The 23,719-nt window shown below is 44.3% G+C and overlaps 1 protein-coding gene across 3 annotated transcripts in view; it reads left to right on the forward strand.

Moving 5' to 3' along the window:
* Positions 1 to 23,719, forward strand: part of USP7 (ubiquitin specific peptidase 7) — a 196,380-nt gene that overhangs the window by 153,969 nt on the left and 18,692 nt on the right. For all 3 annotated transcript variants that reach the window (XM_043494182.1, XM_043494181.1, XM_038418541.2), the window contains 6 exons: positions 3,952 to 4,034; positions 5,446 to 5,555; positions 6,640 to 6,796; positions 8,505 to 8,649; positions 9,331 to 9,461; positions 15,822 to 15,956. In XM_043494182.1, the coding sequence (XP_043350117.1) occupies positions 3,952 to 4,034; positions 5,446 to 5,555; positions 6,640 to 6,796; positions 8,505 to 8,649; positions 9,331 to 9,461; positions 15,822 to 15,956 (761 nt within the window). The remainder of the gene's footprint in view (positions 1 to 3,951; positions 4,035 to 5,445; positions 5,556 to 6,639; positions 6,797 to 8,504; positions 8,650 to 9,330; positions 9,462 to 15,821; positions 15,957 to 23,719) is intronic.

Consider the following 23,719-nt stretch of genomic DNA (forward strand, 5'->3'; position numbering starts at 1 on the left):
AGTGCAGCTAGTTGGGGTCAGTGGCATGGGGGTCTGGATGTGGGGCTCAAGTTGGTGCAGGGGGAGCGGGGCTTATCAGGATGGGGATTTGAGCAGGGAGCTTAATGAGGGGTGGTCTGGTGCAGGGGTGGCAGTCTGGAGGCAAGGGGGCTCCAGATGCAGGGGATGAGTTTCAGTGGGGTGGGGTTCAGGTCTGGAGGGTTGGGGGGTTCTGGGTGTATGGGAGGTCCAGATGCATGGGGTTGGGCAGATGGGGAAGCAGCTCCCGTACAGTGACTTCTCCCCCGCAGCTGAGGAGTGATGGGGGCAGGAAGCAGGGGAGGATGCTGAGCTTCCTGCAGCTGGGGAGGTTTCTGGGGGTTGGTCTGACACAGTCCCAGTTACTCCTTGCAGGGGAAGAAGTAGTCCTCTCCTGCCTCCAGCCCAGCCGGGACTAGCAGCTGATCCTGTAAGAGCAACTGGCTGGGTATCCCCAGCCCTGCGGTGATTTACCTCTCCACCAGCTGCTCCGGGTGCCTGAAACGATGTACCTGCACAGCTAGGGAGTAGTGCATGACTGCTCTTGCAGCTTCCCTTTGTGTCCCTGTGAGAAAGTCATTTCTCTGCGGGGAAGCAAAGAAATCTGCAGGAGCCATGAATTCTGCACACATGCAATGGCGCAGAATTCCCCCAGAAGAATTATAGGCATGATCAACAGGAGCAGATGAACTTTTAAGTAACACAGACCATTTTTACATACAGACAGTCATGTTAATAAAAACCAAGAGAACAGCTAACTGAGTCAAGCAGTGTAGCAGTTGCTAATTGTTAATTACACGAGCAAGTCATTGGCATGCAAGGCAAGAAATACAGAGCCACCTAAAACTTCAGTAAACCAAGCAGATGGTTCAAGGGGTTCCAGACATGTATTCCACTCATGTGCAGATGCACCCCAAAGCCAAAAAACTTTGCTTAACAGTACCCTTTGGGGAGGTGTTTGAGCCCTCAGGACTGTATAACCCTTCACATGGCTTATGTAAGGGTGAGACTGCTCTGACCCCCATCAGTCCCTTCTCACAGTTTTTCCTGGCAGAGTGCCTCATAGTGGCTAAGATATTGCTACAGTCAGCATTCAATGTGGTGGACACCTCATCTAAGATTATGTCTTCAGCTGTGAAGGGTTCCTTGGATGCAGAACTCAGGCATTGCTCCAGACATGCAACAAATCATAGAAGACTTGCTGTTGGATGGATGGTCTTTGTTTTCTGAAAAGACAGATGAGGCATTACATTCTTTTAAGGATGCCAGGACTATGTTATAGGTCTTAGGGGTTTATACCCCAGCAATTAAAAGTTGCCATTATGGGGATCAGCAACAACAACAGCAGTTCCATTGGTACTCCCAACAGTATTTCAGACAACCTTCTTATTCTGCAAAGCAACTGGACTTCTCTAAGAGAAGACACAAGTCTCTCAGAAGAATGCCCTCTGGTTCCAACTTTAACCAGCCAGCTCGTCCTGCGGCTGGCAAGCAGTCACATACTTACAAATGATACTACTATAATGTAGTATGGATACAAGGAGGAGCCTGCTTCAACCAGCTTTGTCAAGAAGCAATAAAGTTTTGGCACTTTTGTATCCAGGATGACATGCCCACAGCCAGACATTTATCGGGTTCTTTAAACCAATTGTCTGATCATCTCAGCTGAATTTTCTCTGAGAACCACAAATGATCTCTGAAGAGCAATGTGGTGAGGTCCATCTTCAGGGAATGGGATATCCCATCGGTCAATCTGTGCAACAAAGGATAACAAAAAAAATGCCATCAGTTTTGTTCTCAAGCAGGACTCAGCCCAAGGTCTTTAACTGATGCCTTCCAGTTGAATTGAGGAGTGGCCCTGATGTATGCCTTTCCCCCATTCCTCTAATCTCTTAGGTTGTCCTCAGACTGAAGTTGGACCGTGCTAAACTGATTCTTATTCCACTGACTTGGCCAAGACAGTGGTTCTCCAACCTTCTGAGTCTCTGTTCGGCCTCACAGATCTCTTCCTCTCCATCCCTAACTACTGACCGGACACCACAGCCAGGTTGCATATCTGGTGCTGAGCGATCTATACTTCACGGCATGGATGGTACATGTAAGATGAGGAGGAAGGGCAATATTCAGAAGCAGTTTGGTGTGTCTTACTTAATAGTAGAAAACTATCTACTAGGACTACATATTTGGCAAATGGAAGAGGTTTTTGGTGACAGAATTCAACCAATGTTAGCCTGTGTTTAGGACATTTAGGATTACTTGTTACATTTGAATCTTCAGGTTTGGCTCTTAGCTTGTTGAGGGTTCATTTTGTGGCGATCTTGGCATTCCATCTTCCAATCCCAGGGAAGTCAAACTCCATGGTAGTGAAATTTCTGAAAGGTATAGTCCATCTGTTTCCACCTGGAAAGGAAATGTTCCCATTGTTGGACTTTAGTACAGTACTGGCTGTCCTCGTGTGTGTTCCATTTGAGCTGCTAGCAACTTGTCCGTTCTCTCTCCTTTCTGGAAGACAGACTTTTTTGTTACTATAAAACCTACAAGAAGAGTCAGCAAGATGCAGGCTCTAATGGTAGGGCTTGCATATACACAGTTCCTCAAAGACAAAGTTTCCTTGAGATCACATCCAAAGGTTTTTGTCCAAAGTCGTTTTACAGTTTGACTTTAACTAAGTTATTTTCTTACCTGTATTCTTTCCTAAGCTGCACTCAGATGCAGATGAATAATGTCTTATGTTAAGTGTCAGGTGGTGCCTTGCATTCTGTCTGGAAAGGACCAAAACATTTTGTTCATTATTTTGACTTTTTGTATTTTATGAGGATGAGATCAAAGGTCAGCCAATCTTTGTGCAGACTGTTTCCAGGTGGATAACTTCCTGCATTTCCACAGCTTTTGGAGTAGCTCAGACCACACCCCCAAAGAAATTAGGACTCATGCAATGAGAGCCCAAGAGAGCAACATTGATTGCATTTCGCAGTGATTTTTCAATATTTGACATTTGTAGGGCTACTACCCAGTCTTTATACGTATTTTTACCAAACATTATGCTGTTACCTTGGTATCGAGATCAAATGCAAACTTTGAGAAGGCAGTTCTGTAGTCTTTCTTTAAATAAACTCCAAACCCCAACTCCTACTGGTACTGCTTACGAGTTACCTTAGCGGAATACATGTCGGCAACCACTCAAAGAAAAGACCGTTACTTATCTGTGCTGTAACTGTTGAGATGTGGGTGTAGGCATATATTCCACAACCTACCCCTCCATCCCTTGTGCTTACGAGTCTCCAGTCCTAAATTCCAGGGTAAAGGAACTGAATGGGGGGTTGAGGTGGTGCTGCCTTTATATAGCGATAAGATGGGCTACAAGGGCCAGAGGATGCGAGCATCACCCTCATGGGTACTGCTGAGCAAAATTCTTCAGTTTCAGTGCACTAAGTATTTGCACACCTGAGTGGAATACACATCTGCACCCCATCTCGAAGAACAACAGTTACAGCACAGGTAAGTAATTGTCACTCACAAAACGAAGTGAATGTAGAAAGCTAGTGGATCATTTAACGACCTGATTTTTAAATCTGTCATTTTAAAATACATTTTAAAATCTATATTTGTCTGCACTAATTCCAAATAAGTCTCAATCTATTGTTTGAAATTCTTAAGCAATATAACATATTTTTTCACTGTACAAAGACAGAAATTTTCAATGAAACTTGAGTAAATTTTGCAAATTATTTTGCTTTTTTTTTTTTTAATGTTTTTGCCAGGGCTTTGGAGCGGAGCCCAGAGCTGGAGCTCGGAGCAGTGGAGCTGCAGGTTTTTGCCTGGAGCTGGAATGGAGCGGAGCCCCGGAGCACAGCTCCAAAGCCCTGGTTTTTGCATTGAGTCTGCACATTGTTTTAGTAAACTTCTGTTTTTTCCTTCTGTTTCTCACTTTAGTATTTGAGTCCTTCATTGATTATGTTGCAGTAGAACAGCTGGATGGTGATAACAAATATGATGCAGGAGAACATGGCTTACAGGTATAAAATTCAAGAGGAATTACCGAGTTTTCTTTCCAGATCCTTGATAAAGGATTTCCAACGAGAGCTAGCTATTGAACTACCTTGATCAAAAGTGTTATGTTTCAGAGTAGCAGCCGTGTTAGTCTGTATTCACAAAAAGAAAAGGAGTACTTGTGGCACCTTAGATTTGTTAGTCTCTAAGGTGCCACAAGTACTCCTTTTCTTTTTGCAAAAGTGTTATGAAATTCATGCAAACTTGCATTAACTGATTGTGGTGGCTTCCTTCGAAGCAAGCTTGTGTATATTTTGTTAATTCTTGTTAAGTTACTTTGAAATGAAGACTTCAGCGATGCAATTTGCTTTTCCCTATGATTTTGTTATAAATTATTATTTTTTTCCAAAGAAGCAATTATAACTTGCATTTAAATTTAGATTCTATTTTTCAACTGATATTTGATTTCGAGGTGACAATCCATTCAACTACTTCAGTAAAGTTAGTCTGCATTTGCATGTGTATCTATATACCACCAACAAACGGGAAGGAGCACCAACTGAAGTTGCAGAATATTTTTTGCCATTCATCTCTTTACACCGGTCCATCTCTCTCTGGCTTTTCAGTTTCACTTTGCCTACCACAGTGTGAAAAGCAGAAGTCCTTGTCTAAAACTGGTTTGGTTAAGCTGATTTTTTTTTTTTTTTTAACAACAAGCATAACTCTTGTCAATAATAGTTAAAAATAAATTGGAAAAACAAAAAATATGTAAATGCTCTTCTTGTGGTAAGGTGTTGCAGCCTAGCAATGTCTGACTTGTTCACTGCCCTCTTCTTATGGTTGTTATGTTATGTCTGAAAACAGTGTCTTTGGCAATCCACTGTATGATCTGCATCTTGACTCTTCTGTCTTCCCTGTTTAGTAAGGCCTCTCTGAAGTCACAAGTTTTACCTGAGTTCTCCCAAGACTGCAGTAGCAAGAAGTAAAAAGAAAAGCTAGCTATAATGGGAGGACCTTTCACTCGGCAATCTTCCAGCACTAGCTGGATCAACCTTCTTGAACTTAAAAGTTTCACTGGTGCTATATTGCATCTATATACTTTTTTTTATTCATAGATAGCTTTTGTTAATTGATTCTTAGTAGCTCATTGCAATGTTATGATGCATTTGCCTTACTTATTGCTCTTCTTTTACATAATTAATTATTTTTGTTCTAAGTGCTACTGCAGTAGTGCCTGGGAAGCTCAAGAGAGTATGAAAGTACCAAAAAGTTATGAAATATCCTTGTTGCCCCATCTGTCTATTGTGTGGTGTAGATGAAAGCCCATATCATACAAACTAATCTGAGAAATGCAATTTATGGGTAAAAATTATTTTACTTGAGTAGCTTAGGAAGACAAACTTAGTCTGAACCTTGCATTCTTTTTCAAACATACAGGAGGCAGAGAAAGGTGTGAAGTTCCTAACATTGCCACCGGTGTTACATCTTCAACTCATGAGATTTATGTATGACCCTCAAACTGACCAAAACATCAAGATAAATGATAGGTAACTCTTTTGCCATGATAAAGTTTGAACTTGTTGAAATACGATATGGAAGTTATTTTGCCCAAAGTCTCGCTTTTGGGTTTTCAGTTGACACCCGCAGGGAAAGGTAAATGAAGACATATGCTGAAGAAAGCTCCCAAGAAATAGTTCTGATTATGTGCATTGTTGACTTACGAATGTTTAGTGATTGACAAATTTAGCTGTTTATTAAATATTGTTAACCATTTACTGGGATATGAAATAAGAAACAACTTGTTTAGTTTTTTTAAATGATGCAGTTTTATGTAGAACCTTGTTTACATCATATGGGTATCAAAAAAGTAAGAAGTTGCAATAGTGTAGTATGCCACTGTTTTTAATACATACCAAATTCCTGCTGCAAGAATAAACAGAATTACTGGGTCTCCCCTACTCATGTCACCTCTCTTTTGCCTCCACCACATGCGCTCCATTTCGAGACATTTTTAACACAAGTAGATATACTGTTTGAAAAAACCTGTAATTTCTATTATGTGGATTTTGTACCAGCCAGGTACACCTCTACGAAATGAGTTCTGGACATTTGCAAAATTGTTTGCAAATTAATTTACTATTTTCCAGCAAAAAAGGAAATTGAGGAAATCCATACATTACAATAATTGGAGAATGTTATGCAGTATGGTCTGATGCAAAATAACAATAAAGTTCCAGTCAAAAGGTACCTAATTTTGCAGTTGCACTCTTGCAGCACCTGCAAGGAATGGATTATTGAGCTAGATTCTGTTCTCATTTACATTTGTGGTAAATCCAGAGTAACTTCTTGACTTCAGCTGAGTTATTCTGAATTTAAACTGCTTTGTAACTGAGAGCAGAATCTAATCCCTTCTGAAAACAAAGCTTATTTATATCCCATATTTACAATGTAAAATATGCTGCTTTACCCAGTCATTGCAGTTAATCTCAGATAAAAATGATGTTGTAATTTGACTTGTTCAATTATGTACTGTAACTTTCTTCAGTGAAGTTTATAAGTGTAAATACATTTCAGTATAAGAGTATTATTCTTTTAACTACAAGTAAAAATACCTCACTTTTTTAAAATTAGGTTTGAATTTCCCGAGCAGTTACCACTTGATGAATTTTTACAAAAAACAGACCCTAAAGATGCTGCAAATTACATCCTTCATGCAGTACTAGTACATAGTGGAGATAACCATGGCGGACATTATGTTGTTTACTTAAATCCTAAAGGGGATGGCAAAGTAAGTACTGAAAAAGCAACCAAACTATTTTGTTTGTTTGTAGAGGTGTCTTATTCTGTCTTTTGAAGTTGAAGCTTCTGTCATGGAGTAACTCAGAAACCTGCAATTAAGATTCCCATTGCTGTTTAGTGTCACCCTAGGAACCTTTTGGTTTCCAGGAGTGGGGACTACTAGAATACTTGTCTTTGAAACTAAGTTCATTTTCTCCCATATAGTGCTTGTTCTTGGAAGAGTTTATTAAACTGTGTTTCTATCTCACTCAGCTTCTAGTCCCACAGACTTAAGGAAACTTAATTTGTACAAAAAATCTTTCTTTTTCTGTTTTAGTGAAGGTACTGACAGTTTGAGGCATTTGGGGCCTCTCGCTCACTTAAGGAGGAGCAGGCTCATGCTTGCCTGCTGTTGGTTGGCTTGTGGCCAAAAAATTAAGCTAGGGCAGGGGTGGCCAACCTGTGGGTCTGGAGCTGCACATGTGACTCTTCAGAAGTTAATATGCAACTCCTTGTATAGGCACCGACTCTGGGGCTGGAGCTACAGGCACCAACTTTCCAGTGTGCCAGGGGCAGGTGCTCACTGCTCAACCCCTGGCTCTGCCACAGGTCTTGCCCCCGCTTTACCCCTTCCTCCAAGGCCCTGTCCCTTCCCTCCCCTGAGCCTGCCACACTCTTGCTCCTCCCATTCCCCCTCACAACTTCCTGCACACTGTGGGAGGCAAGGGGAGGGAGGGGGAGGTGCTGATCAGTGGGACTGCCGGCAGGTGCAGTGCGGAGCTGATGGGGGGGCTGCTAACTTATTACTATGGCTCTTTGGCAATGTACATTTGGTAAATTCTGGCTCCTTCTCAAGCGCAGGTTGGCCACCCCTAAGCTAGGGGAATCCTTCCAGTCACACACATCAGTGTGTACAGCAGGAGACTGCCCAGCATGTCTTCTGTCTTTACTGTCTGTAATACATATATTTAAATCCAGGAAAAGGGAAATGTTTCTGACATCTCTGATTCAACATTCTGATGACTTGATATAACTGGAAGTTTATAGGTCAGGTACATCTTTCTTTGAGATATTTGCATTATGTGCACCATAAAATGTTTTTGAGCAATTAAATTGTTTATATTTAAGAGGAGAAAGCCAAGATTCAATGTAAATTTACTGTTTTTCATATTTCCCCTTTAATTTTCACAACAGATATTTTGCAGATAAGGATGAAGTTTTGGGATGTTTTATTTCATATTTGCCACAGTATGTTTAAAATTTACAAGTAGTAGTTGGATACTTTTGTGCACCACTTGATTTATATTTCATTCTACAACAATAAATCAGCATCAGCTATCTGAACTTCATGGTAGTAATGAAATATATTTGGATAACAGATCAGATTCTGTTAAGGTAAATAATAATTTGAATAGTTTGGCTAAAGATTGCTGTTTTACATAAAACAGGCTCAAATATTTAATTAGTAAAACGTCAGAAATGTAAGGCCCTCTTTATTTTTTGTAAAAACAGAAGGTTGCACAACTTACGTTAAATCAGTCGGATATTGTTTAAAAAATTATTCTCTTGCTTGGAGGAAAAGTGTTTTCAATCACTTCAAAGAGGAAAAAAAAAAGACTTCCCATTTCTTGCATTTAATTTCAGTCAGTTAAGGTGTGAGTTAATTTGAGTCAAGAATCATTTTTTTGTATCTTTAAATAATTCACTTTTTTCCCCAGTGGTGTAAATTTGATGATGATGTTGTATCGAGATGTACAAAGGAAGAAGCAATTGAACACAATTATGGAGGTCATGATGATGACTTATCCGTTCGGCACTGTACTAATGCTTACATGTTGGTTTACATCAGGGAATCAAAATTAAGTATGTATACGTTTTTGTGTGTGTGTGTGTGTGTGTGTGTGTGTTGATTAAACCCAGATATTGAAATGCAGAGGTTTGTGGTTATCTTTGAATCCTAAATTATTATCATCTTTCACCATATGGTGGAGCTTCAGAAAGCTGCAGTTAACCTTGAAAAATGGGTTAGTGTTTGACCTGTCTTTATTGAAGTTTCCAAATAAAAAATGTCTTTAGCTGACATAGTGGTGTCATAAGTGTACACTACAGTACTTCACTTTCTCTTCACAGTAATTGTGTAATAGCCTTGATTGTATTTTGAACAGCAGAAATGGAGTACCATTATTTTAACGTAACTGAACCTTAGTGACGAGAACTAGATCTGGCTTGATATATATACATTTGAGCGTCAGTAAAGATTTATAATCCTAAAAATCTGACATTTAATTGAATCCTTCATAAGGATAAGATACAAATCATGAAAATGGTGTAGTCTAGCCTAGAGAAGAAAATTCATCCTGTTCCAAAATGTAATGATGCTATATCAGATAAACAGTGGTTTTAATGGTGTGTAAAAATTTTCCTTACCTTATTATCAGAAATAGTTGTGTCCCCATTGCCCCAAGAATAGTCATGAGTGTGTTTGAAAGCCCTATTAGATATAATTTATTGTAATATAACATCACAAACCCACTTTCTTTTTAGGTGAAGTTTTGCAACCTGTCACAGACCATGATATTCCTCAACAATTAGTAGAACGGCTACAAGAAGAAAAGAGAATAGAGGCTCAAAAGAGGAAGGAGAGGCAGGAAGCTCACCTCTACATGCAAGTGCAGGTCAGCTTTCAAACAGAGTCACTTAAAACGAACTTCTGCTTTGAAATTTGAAGATAGTAATATTGGCTTAATAGTAGTCAGAATTCTAGAAAACAGATATGTCCATCTTCTTTAATTCAATATTTCTAATGTTAAACAACCCAAATCAAACTTTGGATTCTCTAGTTGGTTGTTACTTATCGTTAGGTGTGAACCACCAGCTTAGGGCTTGATCCAACAAACAGTTCTTCATGTAGATGCGGCTATGTATTCCACTTATGCATGTGCATGCCCAGCACGCTGGAGCCAGAGAATTTTGCCTACAGTAACTCCTTGCTTAACGTTGTAGTTATGTTCCTGAAAAATGTGACTTTAAGCAAAACGATGTTAAGCGAATTCATTGTCCCCATAAGAATTAATGTAAATGAGGGGAGTTAGGTTCCAGGAAATTTTTTTTCACCAGACAAAAAACTATTTTTTATATATATCGCCCCGGCCCCTCCCCCGCAGCCTCAGCTCACTGCATTGCCGGCGCAATGCTCTGGGTGGCGGGGCTGCGAGCTCCTGGGTCAGCGCAGCTGCAGAGCCCGGCTTGACCCAGTGCTCTGTGCTGCGCGGTGGCATGCCTGGCTCTAGCCGAGTGGCACGGATGTAGTGCCACCACTCAGTGCGGTAAGGGGGGAGGGAGCAGGGGGGGTTGGATAGAGGGCAGGGGAGTTGGGGGTGGTGGTCAAGGGGCGGGGGGTGGATGGGGTCGGGGCGGTCAGAGAGCGAGGAATGGGGAGGGCAGTCAGGAAGGAGCGGGGTGTTGGATGGGGTGGTGGGGAGCAGTCAGGGGCAGGGGTTCCAGGGGCAGTCAGGACTGATATGAGGGGTTGAATGGGGCAGCACGGGGCAGTCGGGTGGGGGTTCCGGGGGCAGACAGGGAGCGGGGTGGAGGTGGATGGGGCAGGGTTCCCGGGGGGCCATCAGGGAACATGGGGGTTGGATGGGGCAGGAGCCTCAGGGGAGGGATAGGGGTTGGGGGCCGGGCCACGCCTGTCTGTTTGGGGAGGCACAGCCTCCCCTAACCAGCCCTCCATACAATTTCTGAAACCTGATGCGGCCCTCAGGCCAAAAAGTTTGCCCGCCCCTGAGTTAGAGGGTGGAAGGGGGGGTGGGATATTTCCCAGGGAATGCCTTACTGCTAAATGATGAACTAGCGTTTGGCTGAGCCCTCAAGGGTTAACACGTTGTTAATGTAGCCTCACGCTCTACAAGGCAGCACGAATGGAGGGAGGGGAGACAGCATGGCAGACAGACAGACACACCCTGTGTTAGAGAGAAAGAGATGCACATTGCCGCTTTAAGTACGCTGACACCACTCTAAGTACATTGCCTTTTTAAGTAGATCAGGAAGTTGAGACAGCAGCTGCGGCCAGCAAGCTTCCTCCGTCCTGAGCCCTGTTGTGTCCCCACCCTGCTCTATATGGAGAAGGGGTAAGTGGGGGGCAGGAGCGGGGGGAGGGGGACACCCTGACATTAGAGCCCCTCTTTTCTCTCCCTCCCCCCCCCCGCACACAGCAAGCAGGAGGCTCCCGGGAGCAGCTCCAAGGCAGAGGGCAGGAGCGCACATGGCAATGGTGGGAGGGACAGCTGAACTGTTGGCAGTTGATAGCCTGCTGGGAGGCTGCTGCAAGGGGAACTTAGGGGAGCTGATGCGGGGCTGCCGGTCTACCCTAGTGCCAACCCCCATCAGCTAGCTGCAATGGGCTGCTCTTCCTGCAAGCACTGGACAAAGCAGGCGGCTGCCAAATAATGTTATAAGGGAGCTTTGTGTGACTTTAAAAGAGCATGTTCCCTAATTGATCAGCAATGTAACATTAACCGGGACAACTTTAAGTGAGGAGATACTGTACCAGTAACCTGTAGAGAGGTGGTGCTTGTGGCCATAGCCCCTCCCTGATTATATAAGGTGGCACCACTCCTGACCCCCCCGAGTTTAAGTATTCCCTGGGTGATACCCTCACCAGGGCTTAAACATTGTCTGTCATGTAGGGAGTGATCCCCATACATGAGGAGGAGGCGGCATTTGGGTTCAGAGTTTGGTCAGTTCAGATGCCCTTCCCTGTCACCCTCCAAGCACCCAATTTGACTCCTTGGTGCAGAGCAGTGTTCTAGTTTTTGCTCCTTTCTGCTTATCCCCGCCATTTGGGGGCCGGGTGGCCTGCTTTCATGATGCTTGGGGCTTGATCACCAGTGACATCTGAGACACTCCCAGATCATGCTATTTCATCCATTTCCTCTCCATCCCCATCCTTCTTCAGGGATCTCTCTTCTTCAGGGACCACAGATGCTGCTCCGTGAGCAGGTTCGCTCTCTGCTGGGTAGGGGAGCAGCAGAGGAGATTCTTCTGGAACACTGAGGTCTCGACTTCTGTTCCTGGTACTTTCTGGTGCCCAAATCCAAGAGAGGGATAAGATCCATTTTCTACCTTTGTGGCATCAACAAATATATCAGATACATGGGGTTCCAAAAGGTCACTCTATCAGCTATTCTCCCCCCATTGTCTCAGAAAGACTGGTTTGCTGATCTGGACTTTCTGGATGCCTACTTTCATGTGGTGATTTTGCCTGGTCACAGGAAATTCCTTTGATTTGTCATAGCAGAGCACCATGTTCAGTATATGGTACTTCCATTCGGCTTCTATTCTCCCCCTTGTGTTTTTACTAAATGTGTGGTTGTCATGACGACATATCTCAGGAGGAAAGGAATCCACATCTTCCAGTATCTGGATGACTGGTTATTGAGGGGCAGGTTCAGAAAGAAAATCCTTGCTCACGTCGACAATGCTGTCCTTGCTCTATCATCTGGTCTCATCCTAAACACTGGGAAGTCAACTTTGGTTCCCACTTTGAAAATAAAGTTAAGTTGGGCGCTAGTAGACTAAAAGTTTGAGAGCTTTTCTGCCAACTGACCATTTTAAGGCAATTTAAAAACCTTTTGCCTCAGTCTGCTGTCTCAGACTTCCATGACAGTTCAGATGTGCCTGAGGCTCTTGGGCTACATATCCGCCCACTTGCACGCAGGTGGCCCACTTCTTGAGGTTGCACCTTCGCTAGCTCTACATTTGGCTCAGGGTGGTTTACTATCCAACTCTTAACCCCTATAGATTGTTTGGTCTTCCTCAACAGGTCTTGGACTCCTTGCAGTGGTTGATGTGTCCAGAGGACATATGCTAAGGTGTTTCCTTTGTCCAGCCCTTGCCAGCCAGGGCAGTTGTCACTGACATCTTTTTGATGAGTTTGGGAGCACACCTGGATCACTGAAAGTTCAAGATATGTGGTCGGAGCAGGAGTCCTCACAGCATATCAACTTGTTGGAGCTATGGGCCATGTGCAATGCAGGTCATGCTTTTCTGGACTGTCAGGGGCTCAGTGGTTCACATACTTATTGAAAATGCTACCGTGATGTATTATTTGAACAAACAAGGGGGACCACATTCCATGACACTTTGCCAAGAGGCAATCACTTTGTGGCAGTTCTTCATCGAGGAGAGTCGACCACTTGCCTGGGGTCCAGAATCATCTTGCGGACCATCTCAGCAGGAATTTTTCATTGAGTCATGAGTGGACTCTGAAGACAAGTGTTGTCCAGGTCATCTTCACAGCTTCGAGCATTCTTACGATTGACCTGCTTACTACAAGGGACAACGGGAAATGTCACCTTTCTGCTCTCAAGGTGGCCTCAGTCCAGGCTCCCTTTCCAACACTTTCCATGTCAGCTAGCGATCAGCTCTCCTGTACATATTTCCCCAGATCCTGATTGTCCCACATATCATCCTTAAGCTGAAAGTGGATCACACCAAACTCTTTCTCATTGCCCCAGCATGGCTGAGGAAGTGCTGGGTCTCTGACCTCATGCTGTCAGTTCAGTTTCCCGTACTCCTTCCTCTCCATTCTGACCTACTCACTGAGAATCATTCACACACAGCATCCCATGCTCAACTCCCAGCATCTCACAGCATGGATGTTTTGTGGCTAAATGAGGAGGAAGAACAGTTTTCAGCAGCTGTTCAACAGGTAGAAAGCCTTCCCTCAGAATGGCCCATTCAGCTAAATGGAAGCAGTTTTCGTTGTGATCCCTGGCCCTTGGAATTCAGCTGATGCCGGTTTCTATCCATGACATCTTGGAGTGCCTGCTGTACCTTCAGTTGTCAGGACTTGAGCGTAGCTCATTGGAAATGCATCTGACAGCAATATCAGCATTTCATCCCCCCTTTCAGGGAATATCAGTTTTCTCCAATACTATGGTAGCAAGATTCTTAAAAGGGCTTCTTCATCTGGTCTGAGAGCTGGCTTCTCTGTGGGACCTTAATATGGTCTTAGCAGCTTTAATGGGACCCCCATTTGAGCCTCTGGCATCTTGTTCTTTTCCGCTTTTGTGTCAGAAAACTGCATTCCTGGTAGCAATAACATCCACAAGAAGAGTTTGAGAGTTGCAGGTTCTGATGGCAGAACCTCCTTATACACAATTCTGATAAGAGCAAAGTGACTTTATGATCACACTCAAAATTTTGTCTAAAGTGGTCTGTTTCATTTGAACCAGGTGATATATTTACCTGTGTTCTTTCCTAAGCTGCATTCATCTCCTGAGGAGCAGCCTCTCCATACGTTAGATGTCAGGTGATGTCTAGCCTTCTACCTGGATAGGACTAAACCATTCTGTGCTTCACCTCACCTGTCTCATATGCTGATCACATGAACGGTCAAGCAGTCTCTTCACAGACTACCTCTAAACATAAAACAAAGACTGCATATGAAATAGGTTCAGCTACGCCTGCTCAGCAGGTGCTCATTCTGCGAGAGCACAGCCATAGTTAAAGGCATTCCTTAGTGATGTCTCAATACTGCCTATTTGCAGCGCTGCTCTGTGGTTGTCCATATATGTGTTTACGAACCATTACATCATTATCGCATCTTCAAGGGTGGATGAAAGTTTTTGTAAGGTGGCCCTGCAATCCTTGTTTAGGTGGACTCCAAGCCCCGTGTCCTGGGATGGGTACTGCTTGAGAGTCACCTAATTGGAATACTCAGCTGCATCTACTTGACGAAGAAGAAACGGTTACTTACTGTGATTGCGGTTTTCAAGATATGATGCAGAAGTGTATTCCATGACCCAGCTTCCGTCCCCTCTGTATCAGAGTCTAGTGTCTGGGCATTCGGTGCAAAGAAAATGAGAAGGGTCGTGGCGGTGTTGCCTCATGTAGTCGTGGGAGGCGCTATGGCCAGCAGGTGTGAGTGCCACCGCTCTACAGGTACTGATAGGGAAAATTCTCCAGCTCCAGTGCATTGGGTGCACACACATCTAAGTGGAATACATGTCTTTGTGTCATCTCAAAGAACTGCAGTTACAGAAAGTTACCATTTCTTACACCTGCAAATGTCACCTTGAATCCTGATGAAATTAATAGTACTCAGGGGGACATAACAGTGTATTCATGGGCATTTCTGTTGGTCCACTGTTTATTGTACTTGTACAAGAATATAACTTTTCATGGCTTTTTAGAGAGCGTTAAATTATTGTATTAGAGGAAAAGGGCTGAACTCTTAGAGAGCAGTGTTAGGGTAACTCAGGTTATCTCCCATAAATAACTTTCTGAAATTGGAATATAGCTAGCTATAGCCCCCAATTCTGGACTGCAGCTGAGCCGAGTTCACTGTAGAGGAGAACTGTTACCTTTGCATCTCTCACATTTTTAGATGGCCAGGGACCAGAGCAGTCCCGAAGCCTTGGGGCTGCTGTTCGATATACTGTACTGCTATGGCTTCCTATGGAGCCACCCAGCAGCACCAAATAGGCAGAGCACCTACTCCCTCCCTCAGTCTATCCCATTATGTATTGCTAATAGAGGCAGTGCTGGCCCTACACCAGAATGAAATTCCACTTAAACCAGGGCTTTTCCACAGTGGCAAGATCTGCAGGGGACTACATGAACCAACCACACACCCAGTAGAATTGGTATACTGCTCAGAAACTGGTCCATAATGTTTTAGGCCCCATTCCGGGAAACACGTTGGTGAATATTCCGTTTCAATGCAGGGACACTTCTCTAATGCTAAAATTATTAATGTGTGTAAGTGTTTGCAAGATTTGGGCCTAAATGTTAATGGATTTGTGCTATGTTTTATCAGAATATTTGTGAATTTTTAAACATGGTTTGAGTAGCATAGTTTGTCTTGTTTTAGCTTATATATTTGAAAACTTATTAACACAGAATGATTTAAGTGTAAACACTGACACCAATAAATCAGTTAAATTCAGAGGCAAAGCTTACATCAACAGTGTTTTTGATTCTTCAGCTGTAAACTATATATAAGTAATGTTTTTAAAATATTTCAGATAGTGACAGAGGACCAGTTTTGTGGCCACCAAGGCAATGATATGTATGATGAAGAAAAAGTGAAATATACTGTGTTCAAAGTATTAAAAAACTCCACACTTGCAGAATTTGTTCAAAACCTCTCTCAAACAATGGTAAGCTTTTACTGTAGCACAGTATCTAACTATACATGTTTTTGTTATTATATTTTGTTCACTTTATTATCTTAGCGTTCTCTTGGTATATGTGACTGCTTCTTTGTGTAGTGTCCCTGTGGGTTTTCCACTGTAAGTGTGCGTGCATCTCTGTGCTGCTGATTTTAGAACTTTGGTAGCAGTATCTGTTAGGCCTGCACATGCACCCTCTCCTTGTGCTGTTCCATGAGGGTAGTCGGCGCACTCAGGCTAACCCCCCTCAGTTCCTTCTCAGCCACCCTGGCTAGAAATGGAGCTATTTGCTTTTCTATAGTTAGTTAGCCTCCTAGTTCTTAGTTGTAGTTCTAGTTGTCGTTTTTTTCTTTCTCCTTATTTTTCCCCTTTAAAAAAAACAACAACAATAATTTTACTTTCTTTTCCCACTTCTCTCCTTGTTGGGGACCTTCCCCCAATGGGGTATGCCCAGCTCCCTGGCTTCAAGAAGTGCCTCTCTTGCAAAGAGGTGATCCCTATCACAGACAAGCACTCTCAGTGCATTTGCTGCCTCGGGGAAGGCCACATTCAACAAAAGTGTGGTCTTTGCAAACAGCTCAGGCTGTAGAGGTAAACAACTCAGGCAGAAGATTATCTTCATGGAGGCAGCTCTTTGACCATTTCCAGACTTATGCCATGAGGCACCTTTCAGACATGAGTCTTCCCCATAGTCCATAACATCTAAAAGTTGTGAGTCAAAGAAACAAGGTGCTAACCCCTCTCACAAATCATCAATAAAAGAGCAGAAGTCCCCACAGTGAGCCTCAAAATAGCCGTAAACGTTCTCCGGCACACTCGGTATCCTCGGTACCACCAGCACAGAGACCTTCTCAGTCCGGTGTGGCTCATGGAAGTCCTCAGTGGCAGATACTGTTGACAAGCCTACAGCCGATGGGCACAGGCACTGAGTCAACGGTACTTAGGGACAAAGACAGGAATAAGCACTCCTCCTAAGAAAAGATTAGTATGTGATTCCTTATCAGTACCGTTCTCGACACCTCATTTGTCACCAGAGCAAGCGGTATGGGCAAGATCCCCGTCCCTCTCAGTACTGCCAACAGCACTGAGTCGGACAGCACCACTGGAATTCCTGCACTCCATGCATCGGGGTCTCCTCTTCTCAGTGCTGGGACCTCCGCACCAAGTCTTCGCTTGGCACGGGAGTCTTCCCTACTGCTCTGCCCTGCTCCCCTGCCCTCCAGTGAGGGCTCGGACAGTGAACCTGAGGAGGTGGCATCTCAGTACTCCTCAAAGGCTCCTTACGGTGCCCAATATCAGCAGAGCCTGAAGGATATCCTCAGATGGCCCCACCACCAGCATCTTGGCATGGGCACCAACAACAATCTCTATGCCACCACCCCAGTGGCCATACTGGGACAAGAGGTCGATCATCTCCTCCAGTTAGGAGCCATAGAACCAGTACCTCAACATTTACAAGGCAAAAGGTTCTACACCTGTTATTTCTTAATACCCATAAGGAAGGGAGGTTGGAGACCCATACTAGACCTCAAAGCTCTCAGCAAGTTTGTCAAGGCTTAAAAAGTCAAGATGGTCACTTTAGCAACAGTCATTCCAGCGTTGGAACAGGGAGACTGGTTTTCAGCCCTCGCCTATTTTCATATCTCAATCTTTCCGACTCTCAGACAATTTCTCAGATCCTCTCTAGGATAAGACCACTACCAATACAGGGTGCTCATTGGCCCAAGAGTATTTTCCAAGGTTCTCTCTGTAGTGGCCACCCACTGACTCCTAAGGGATCATTATTTACCTGTATCTGGACAATTGCCTCCTCAGAGCCCAGTCTCTACAAGAGGCTCACAGAGTCGTCAAAGGTGCAATACATTTGTTTACAGAAGTGGATCTACAGATCAACACCTAGAAATCAACCCTCACTCCAGTGCAGCACCTGGAATTCATAGGCGCTGGCTTCGACTCTACAGACCAGAGCTCCCCTGGCTCAAACAGATTCTTCTGTTTAGCCACACTCATATAGACCATTCAAAACAGCCTACAAATATCAGCCAGACACTACCTACAACTTGGGGCACATAGCGGCGGGCACAGCGGTAATACCACATGCCAAAGCTTCACATGTGGTGCCTCCAGATGTTGTTTACAACCCAAACAGGGACAGACAAGATAAACCCCTTTCGCTACCCACCAAGGTCAAAATCTCCTTAGATTGGTGGAAAGACTCAACCAGCATTTTCAAAGGGATCCCCTTCTTGCAAATCCCCCCCAACCATTGCTTCTAATCACTGACACATCGCTCATAGGGTGGGGGTGCACATCTAAATGGCCATAATACCCAGGGCAAATGGTCACCCACAAAGATATTCCTTCACATCAACCTCGTCAACCTAAGCGCAGTCAGGAATGCCTGCACCCACTTCCTCCAGCTGATCAAAGGATCGCACACAAGAACCCTAACAGACAACATAGGCTGCATGTACTACATAAATCAACAAGTTAGAGCCCAATCACTTTCCCTATGCATAGAGGCAATGAGATTATGGAACTGATGTGTCTCCCACAATGTCACGCTGTCAGCAGACTACCTCCCTGAGGCACACAACTTGATAGCGGATAGTCTGTCACTAATTCCCACATGACCACAAACGAGAGCTAGACTTTACGATCTATTCAGGCAATAGAGGACACCAACCGCAGACTTTTTCACTACTTACTTGAACAAGAAATGTCCCCACTACTGCTCCAGAGCATGGATAAGACAATGCTCCCTAGGTGATGCCATCCTCCCCTGGGATGGGGACCTTCTTTACGCCTTTTCTCCTTTTCCCCTACCACTGAAGGTCCTGCTGAAAATTTTCAAAAAGACTGAGCACACATCATTCTGATCGCTCCTATTTGACTGAGATAGACCTGGTTCCTTTACTTGTCACAGCTTGCAACATGCCCAGTCACTCCCTACCTACTGTCCCAGGACAATCTGCATCCCAACTTGGGGGTTCTCTGCCTCAAAGAATGGCTCCTTCTTGGTTCAAACAACTAGAAAGCTCCTCTTCAAAAGACATGCAAGAGGCATTATTACACAGTAGAAAGTCCTCAACACAACATACTTGCATGCAAAAATGGTCCAGGTTTCGGATTTGGTGCATTTCCCAACAGATCTCCCCGACACCCGCAACTCTTCAACATCTTAGACTATGCTCTGGCCCTAAAAAGTTTCCCTGTCTGTAAGCTCTCTGAGTCCACCTATCGGCTATAACAGCCTTCCACCTCCAGTAGAGAGATACTCAGTGCAGTCACACCCAGTCACCAAAAGGTTTCTCAGGAGTATAGTAAGCCTCTTCCCACAACCTCAACTTCCTCCTCCCACATGGGACTTAATCCTGGTGCTGAAAGAACTGACTAGGCCTCCCTTCAAACCCGTAGCCACCTGTTTCTCAATGAAAACAACTTTCCTGATAGCGATTACTTCAGCCAGGAGACTAGAAGAAGAAATAGCTCTCATGGCACCTTCCCTCCCTCCCCTCCCCACCAGTATTCTTTCAGGGCAAAGTTATGCTTAGGCCACATCGAAAACTCATTCCCAACCTTCCCTATTTCACATGAACTAATTGATTAATCCTCCAACCTTCTATCCCAAGCCTAACGGAGGCGAGAGAGAAGCTATATTGTACATTCTAGATGTCTCAGAGTAGCAGCCGTGTTAGTCTGTATTCGCAAAAAGAAAAGAAGTACTTGTGGCACCTTAGAGACTAACAAATTTATTAGAGCATAAGCTTTCGTGAGCTACAGCTCACTTCATCGGATGCATTTGGTGGAAAAAACAGAGGAGAGATTTATATACACACACACAGAGAACATGAAACAATGGGTTTATCATACACACTGTAAGGAGAGTGATCACTTAAGATAAGCCATCACCAACAGCAGGGGGGGGAAGGAGGAAAACCTTTCATGGTGACAAGCAGGTAGGCTAATTCCAGCAGTTAACAAGAATATCAGAGGAACAGTGGGGGGTGGGGTGGGAGGGAGAAATACCATGGGGAAATAGTTTTACTTTGTGTAATGACTCATCCATTCCCAGTCTCTATTCAAGCCTAAGTTAATTGTATCCAGTTTGCAAATTAATTCCAATTCAGCAGTCTCTCGTTGGAGTCTGTTTTTGAAGCTTTTTTGTTGAAGTATAGCCACTCTTAGGTCTGTGATCGAGTGACCAGAGAGATTGAAGTGTTCTCCAACTGGTTTTTGAATGTTATAATTCTTGACGTCTGATTTGTGTCCATTCATTCTTTTACGTAGAGACTGTCCAGTTTGGCCAATGTACATGGCAGAGGGGCATTGCTGGCACATGATGGCATATATCACATTGGTAGATGCGCAGGTGAACGAGCCTCTGATAGTGTGGCTGATGTGATTAGGCCCTATGATGGTATCCCCTGAATAGATATGTGGACAGAGTTGGCAACGGGCTTTGTTGCAAGGATAGGTTCCTGGGTTAGTGGTTCTGTTGTGTGGTGTGTGGTTGCTGGTGAGTATTTGCTTCAGATTGGGGGGCTGTCTGTAAGCAAGGACTGGTCTGTCTCCCAAGATCTGAGAGAGCGATGGCTCGTCCTTCAGGATAGGTTGTAGATCCTTGATGATGCGTTGGAGGGGTTTTAGTTGGGGGCTGAAGGTGATGGCTAGTGGCGTTCTATTGTTTTCTTTGTTGGGCCTGTCCTGTAGTAGGTGACTTCTGGGTACTCTTCTGGCTCTGTCAATCTGTTTCTTCACTTCAGCAGGTGGGTACTGTAGTTGTAGGAATGCATGATAGAGATCTTGTAGGTGTTTGTCTCTGTCTGAGGGGTTGGAGCAAATGCGGTTATATCGTAGCGCTTGGCTGTAGACAATGGATCGAGTGGTATGATCTGGATGAAAGCTAGAGGCATGTAGGTAGGAATAGCGGTCAGTAGGTTTCCGATATAGGGTGGTGTTTATGTGACCATCGCTTATTAGCACCGTAGTGTCCAGGAAGTGGATCTCTTGTGTGGACTGGTCCAGGCTGAGGTTGATGGTGGGATGGAAATTGTTGAAATCATGGTGGAATTCCTCAAGAGCTTCTTTTCCATGGGTCCAGATGATGAAGATGTCATCAATGTAGCGCAAGTAGAGTAGGGGCATTAGGGAACGAGAGCTGAGGAAGCGTTGTTCTAAGTCAGCCATAAAAATGTTGGCATACTGTGGGGCCATGCGGGTACCCATCGCAGTGCCGCTGATTTGAAGGTATACATTGTCACCAAATGTGAAATAGTTATGGGTCAGGACAAAGTCACAAAGTTCTCTCACAAAGAGGGAGTCTACATAGCCAGACAATCCTGCTGTCAGGGTGCCAATGCCTGAGATGATGGGGCGTCCAGGATTTCCAGGTTTATGGATCTTGGGTAGCAGATAGAATACCCCAGGTCCTGGCTCCAGGGGTGTGTCTGTGCGGATTTGTTCTTGTGCTTTTTCAGGGAGTTTCTTGAGCAAATGCTGTAGTTTCTTTTGGTAACTCTCAGTGGGATCAGAGGGTAATGGCTTGTAGAAAGTGGTGTTGGAGAGCTGCCTAGTAGCCTCTTGTTCATACTCTGACCTATTCATGATGACGACAGCACCTCCTTTGTCAGCCTTTTTGATTATGATGTCAGAGTTGTTTCTGAGGCTGTGGATGGCACTGTGTTCTGCATGGCTGAGGTTATGGGGTAAGCGATGCTGCTTTTCCACAATTTCAGCTCGTGCACGTCGGCGGAAGCAGTCTATGTAGAAATCCAGGCTGCTGTTTCGACCTTCAGGAGGAGTCCACCTAGAATCCTTCTTTTTGTAGTGTTGGCAGGAAGGTCTCTGTGGGTTAATATGTTGGTCAGAGGTGTGTTGGAAATATTCCTTGAGTCTGAGACGTCGAAAATAGGATTCTAGGTCACCACAGAACTGTATCATGTTCGTGGGGGTGGAGGGGCAAAAGGAGAGGCCCCGAGATAGGACAGATTCTTCCGCTGGGTTAAGAGTATAGTTGGATAGATTAACAATATTGCTGGGTGGGTTACGGGAACCATTGTTGTGGCCCCTTGTGGCATATAGTAGTTTAGATAGCTTAGTGTCCTTTTTCTTTTGTAGAGAATCAAAGTGTGTTTTGTAAATGGCTTGTCTAGTTTTTGTAAAGTCCAGCCACGAGGAAGTTTGTGTGGAAGGTTGGCTCTTTATGAGAGTATCCAGTTTTGAGAGCTCATTCTTAATCTTTCCCTGTTTGCTGTAGAGGATGTTGATCAGGTGGTTCCGCAGTTTCCTTGAGAGTGTGTGGCACAAGCTGTCAGCATAGTCTGTGTGGTATGTAGATTGTAATGGATTTTTTACCTTCAGTCCTTTCGGTATGATGTCCATCTGTTTGCATTTGGAGAGGAAGATGATGTCTGTCTGTATCTGTGCGAGTTTTTTCATGAAGTTGACAGATTTCCACTCTATACGGCTAAATTCAGTGCCTTGCATAATCACAGGTTTCAGAGTAGCAGCCGTGTTAGTCTGTATTCGCAAAAAGAAAAGAAGTACTTGTGGCACCTTAGAGACTAACAAATTTATTAGAGCATAAGCTTTCGTGAGCTACAGCTCACTTCATCGGATGCATTTGGTGGAAAAAACAGAGGAGAGATTTATATACACACACACAGAGAACATGAAACAATGGACTACAAGCCGTCAGGAACAGTATCCCCGATACTGTCACGGCTAACCTGGTGGCAGAACTTTGTGACTTTGTCCTGACCCATAACTATTTCACATTTGGTGACAATGTATACCTTCAAATCAGCGGCACTGCGATGGGTACCCGCATGGCCCCACAGTATGCCAACATTTTTATGGCTGACTTAGAACAACGCTTCCTCAGCTCTCGTTCCCTAATGCCCCTACTCTACTTGCGCTACATTGATGACATCTTCATCATCTGGACCCATGGAAAAGAAGCTCTTGAGGAATTCCACCATGATTTCAACAATTTCCATCCCACCATCAACCTCAGCCTGGACCAGTCCACACAAGAGATCCACTTCCTGGACACTACGGTGCTAATAAGCGATGGTCACATAAACACCACCCTATATCGGAAACCTACTGACCGCTATTCCTACCTACATGCCTCTAGCTTTCATCCAGATCATACCACTCGATCCATTGTCTACAGCCAAGCGCTACGATATAACCGCATTTGCTCCAACCCCTCAGACAGAGACAAACACCTACAAGATCTCTATCATGCATTCCTACAACTACAGTACCCACCTGCTGAAGTGAAGAAACAGATTGACAGAGCCAGAAGAGTACCCAGAAGTCACCTACTACAGGACAGGCCCAACAAAGAAAACAACAGAACGCCACTAGCCATCACCTTCAGCCCCCAACTAAAACCCCTCCAACGCATCATCAAGGATCTACAACCTATCCTGAAGGACGAGCCATCGCTCTCTCAGATCTTGGGAGACAGACCAGTCCTTGCTTACAGACAGCCCCCCAATCTGAAGCAAATACTCACCAGCAACCACACACCACACAACAGAACCACTAACCCAGGAACCTATCCTTGCAACAAAGCCCGTTGCCAACTCTGTCCACATATCTATTCAGGGGATACCATCATAGGGCCTAATCACATCAGCCACACTATCAGAGGCTCGTTCACCTGCGCATCTACCAATGTGATATATGCCATCATGTGCCAGCAATGCCCCTCTGCCATGTACATTGGCCAAACTGGA

This window comes from Dermochelys coriacea, chromosome 10 (assembly GCF_009764565.3).
Source record: "Dermochelys coriacea isolate rDerCor1 chromosome 10, rDerCor1.pri.v4, whole genome shotgun sequence".
Taxonomy (NCBI): Eukaryota; Metazoa; Chordata; order Testudines; family Dermochelyidae; genus Dermochelys; species Dermochelys coriacea.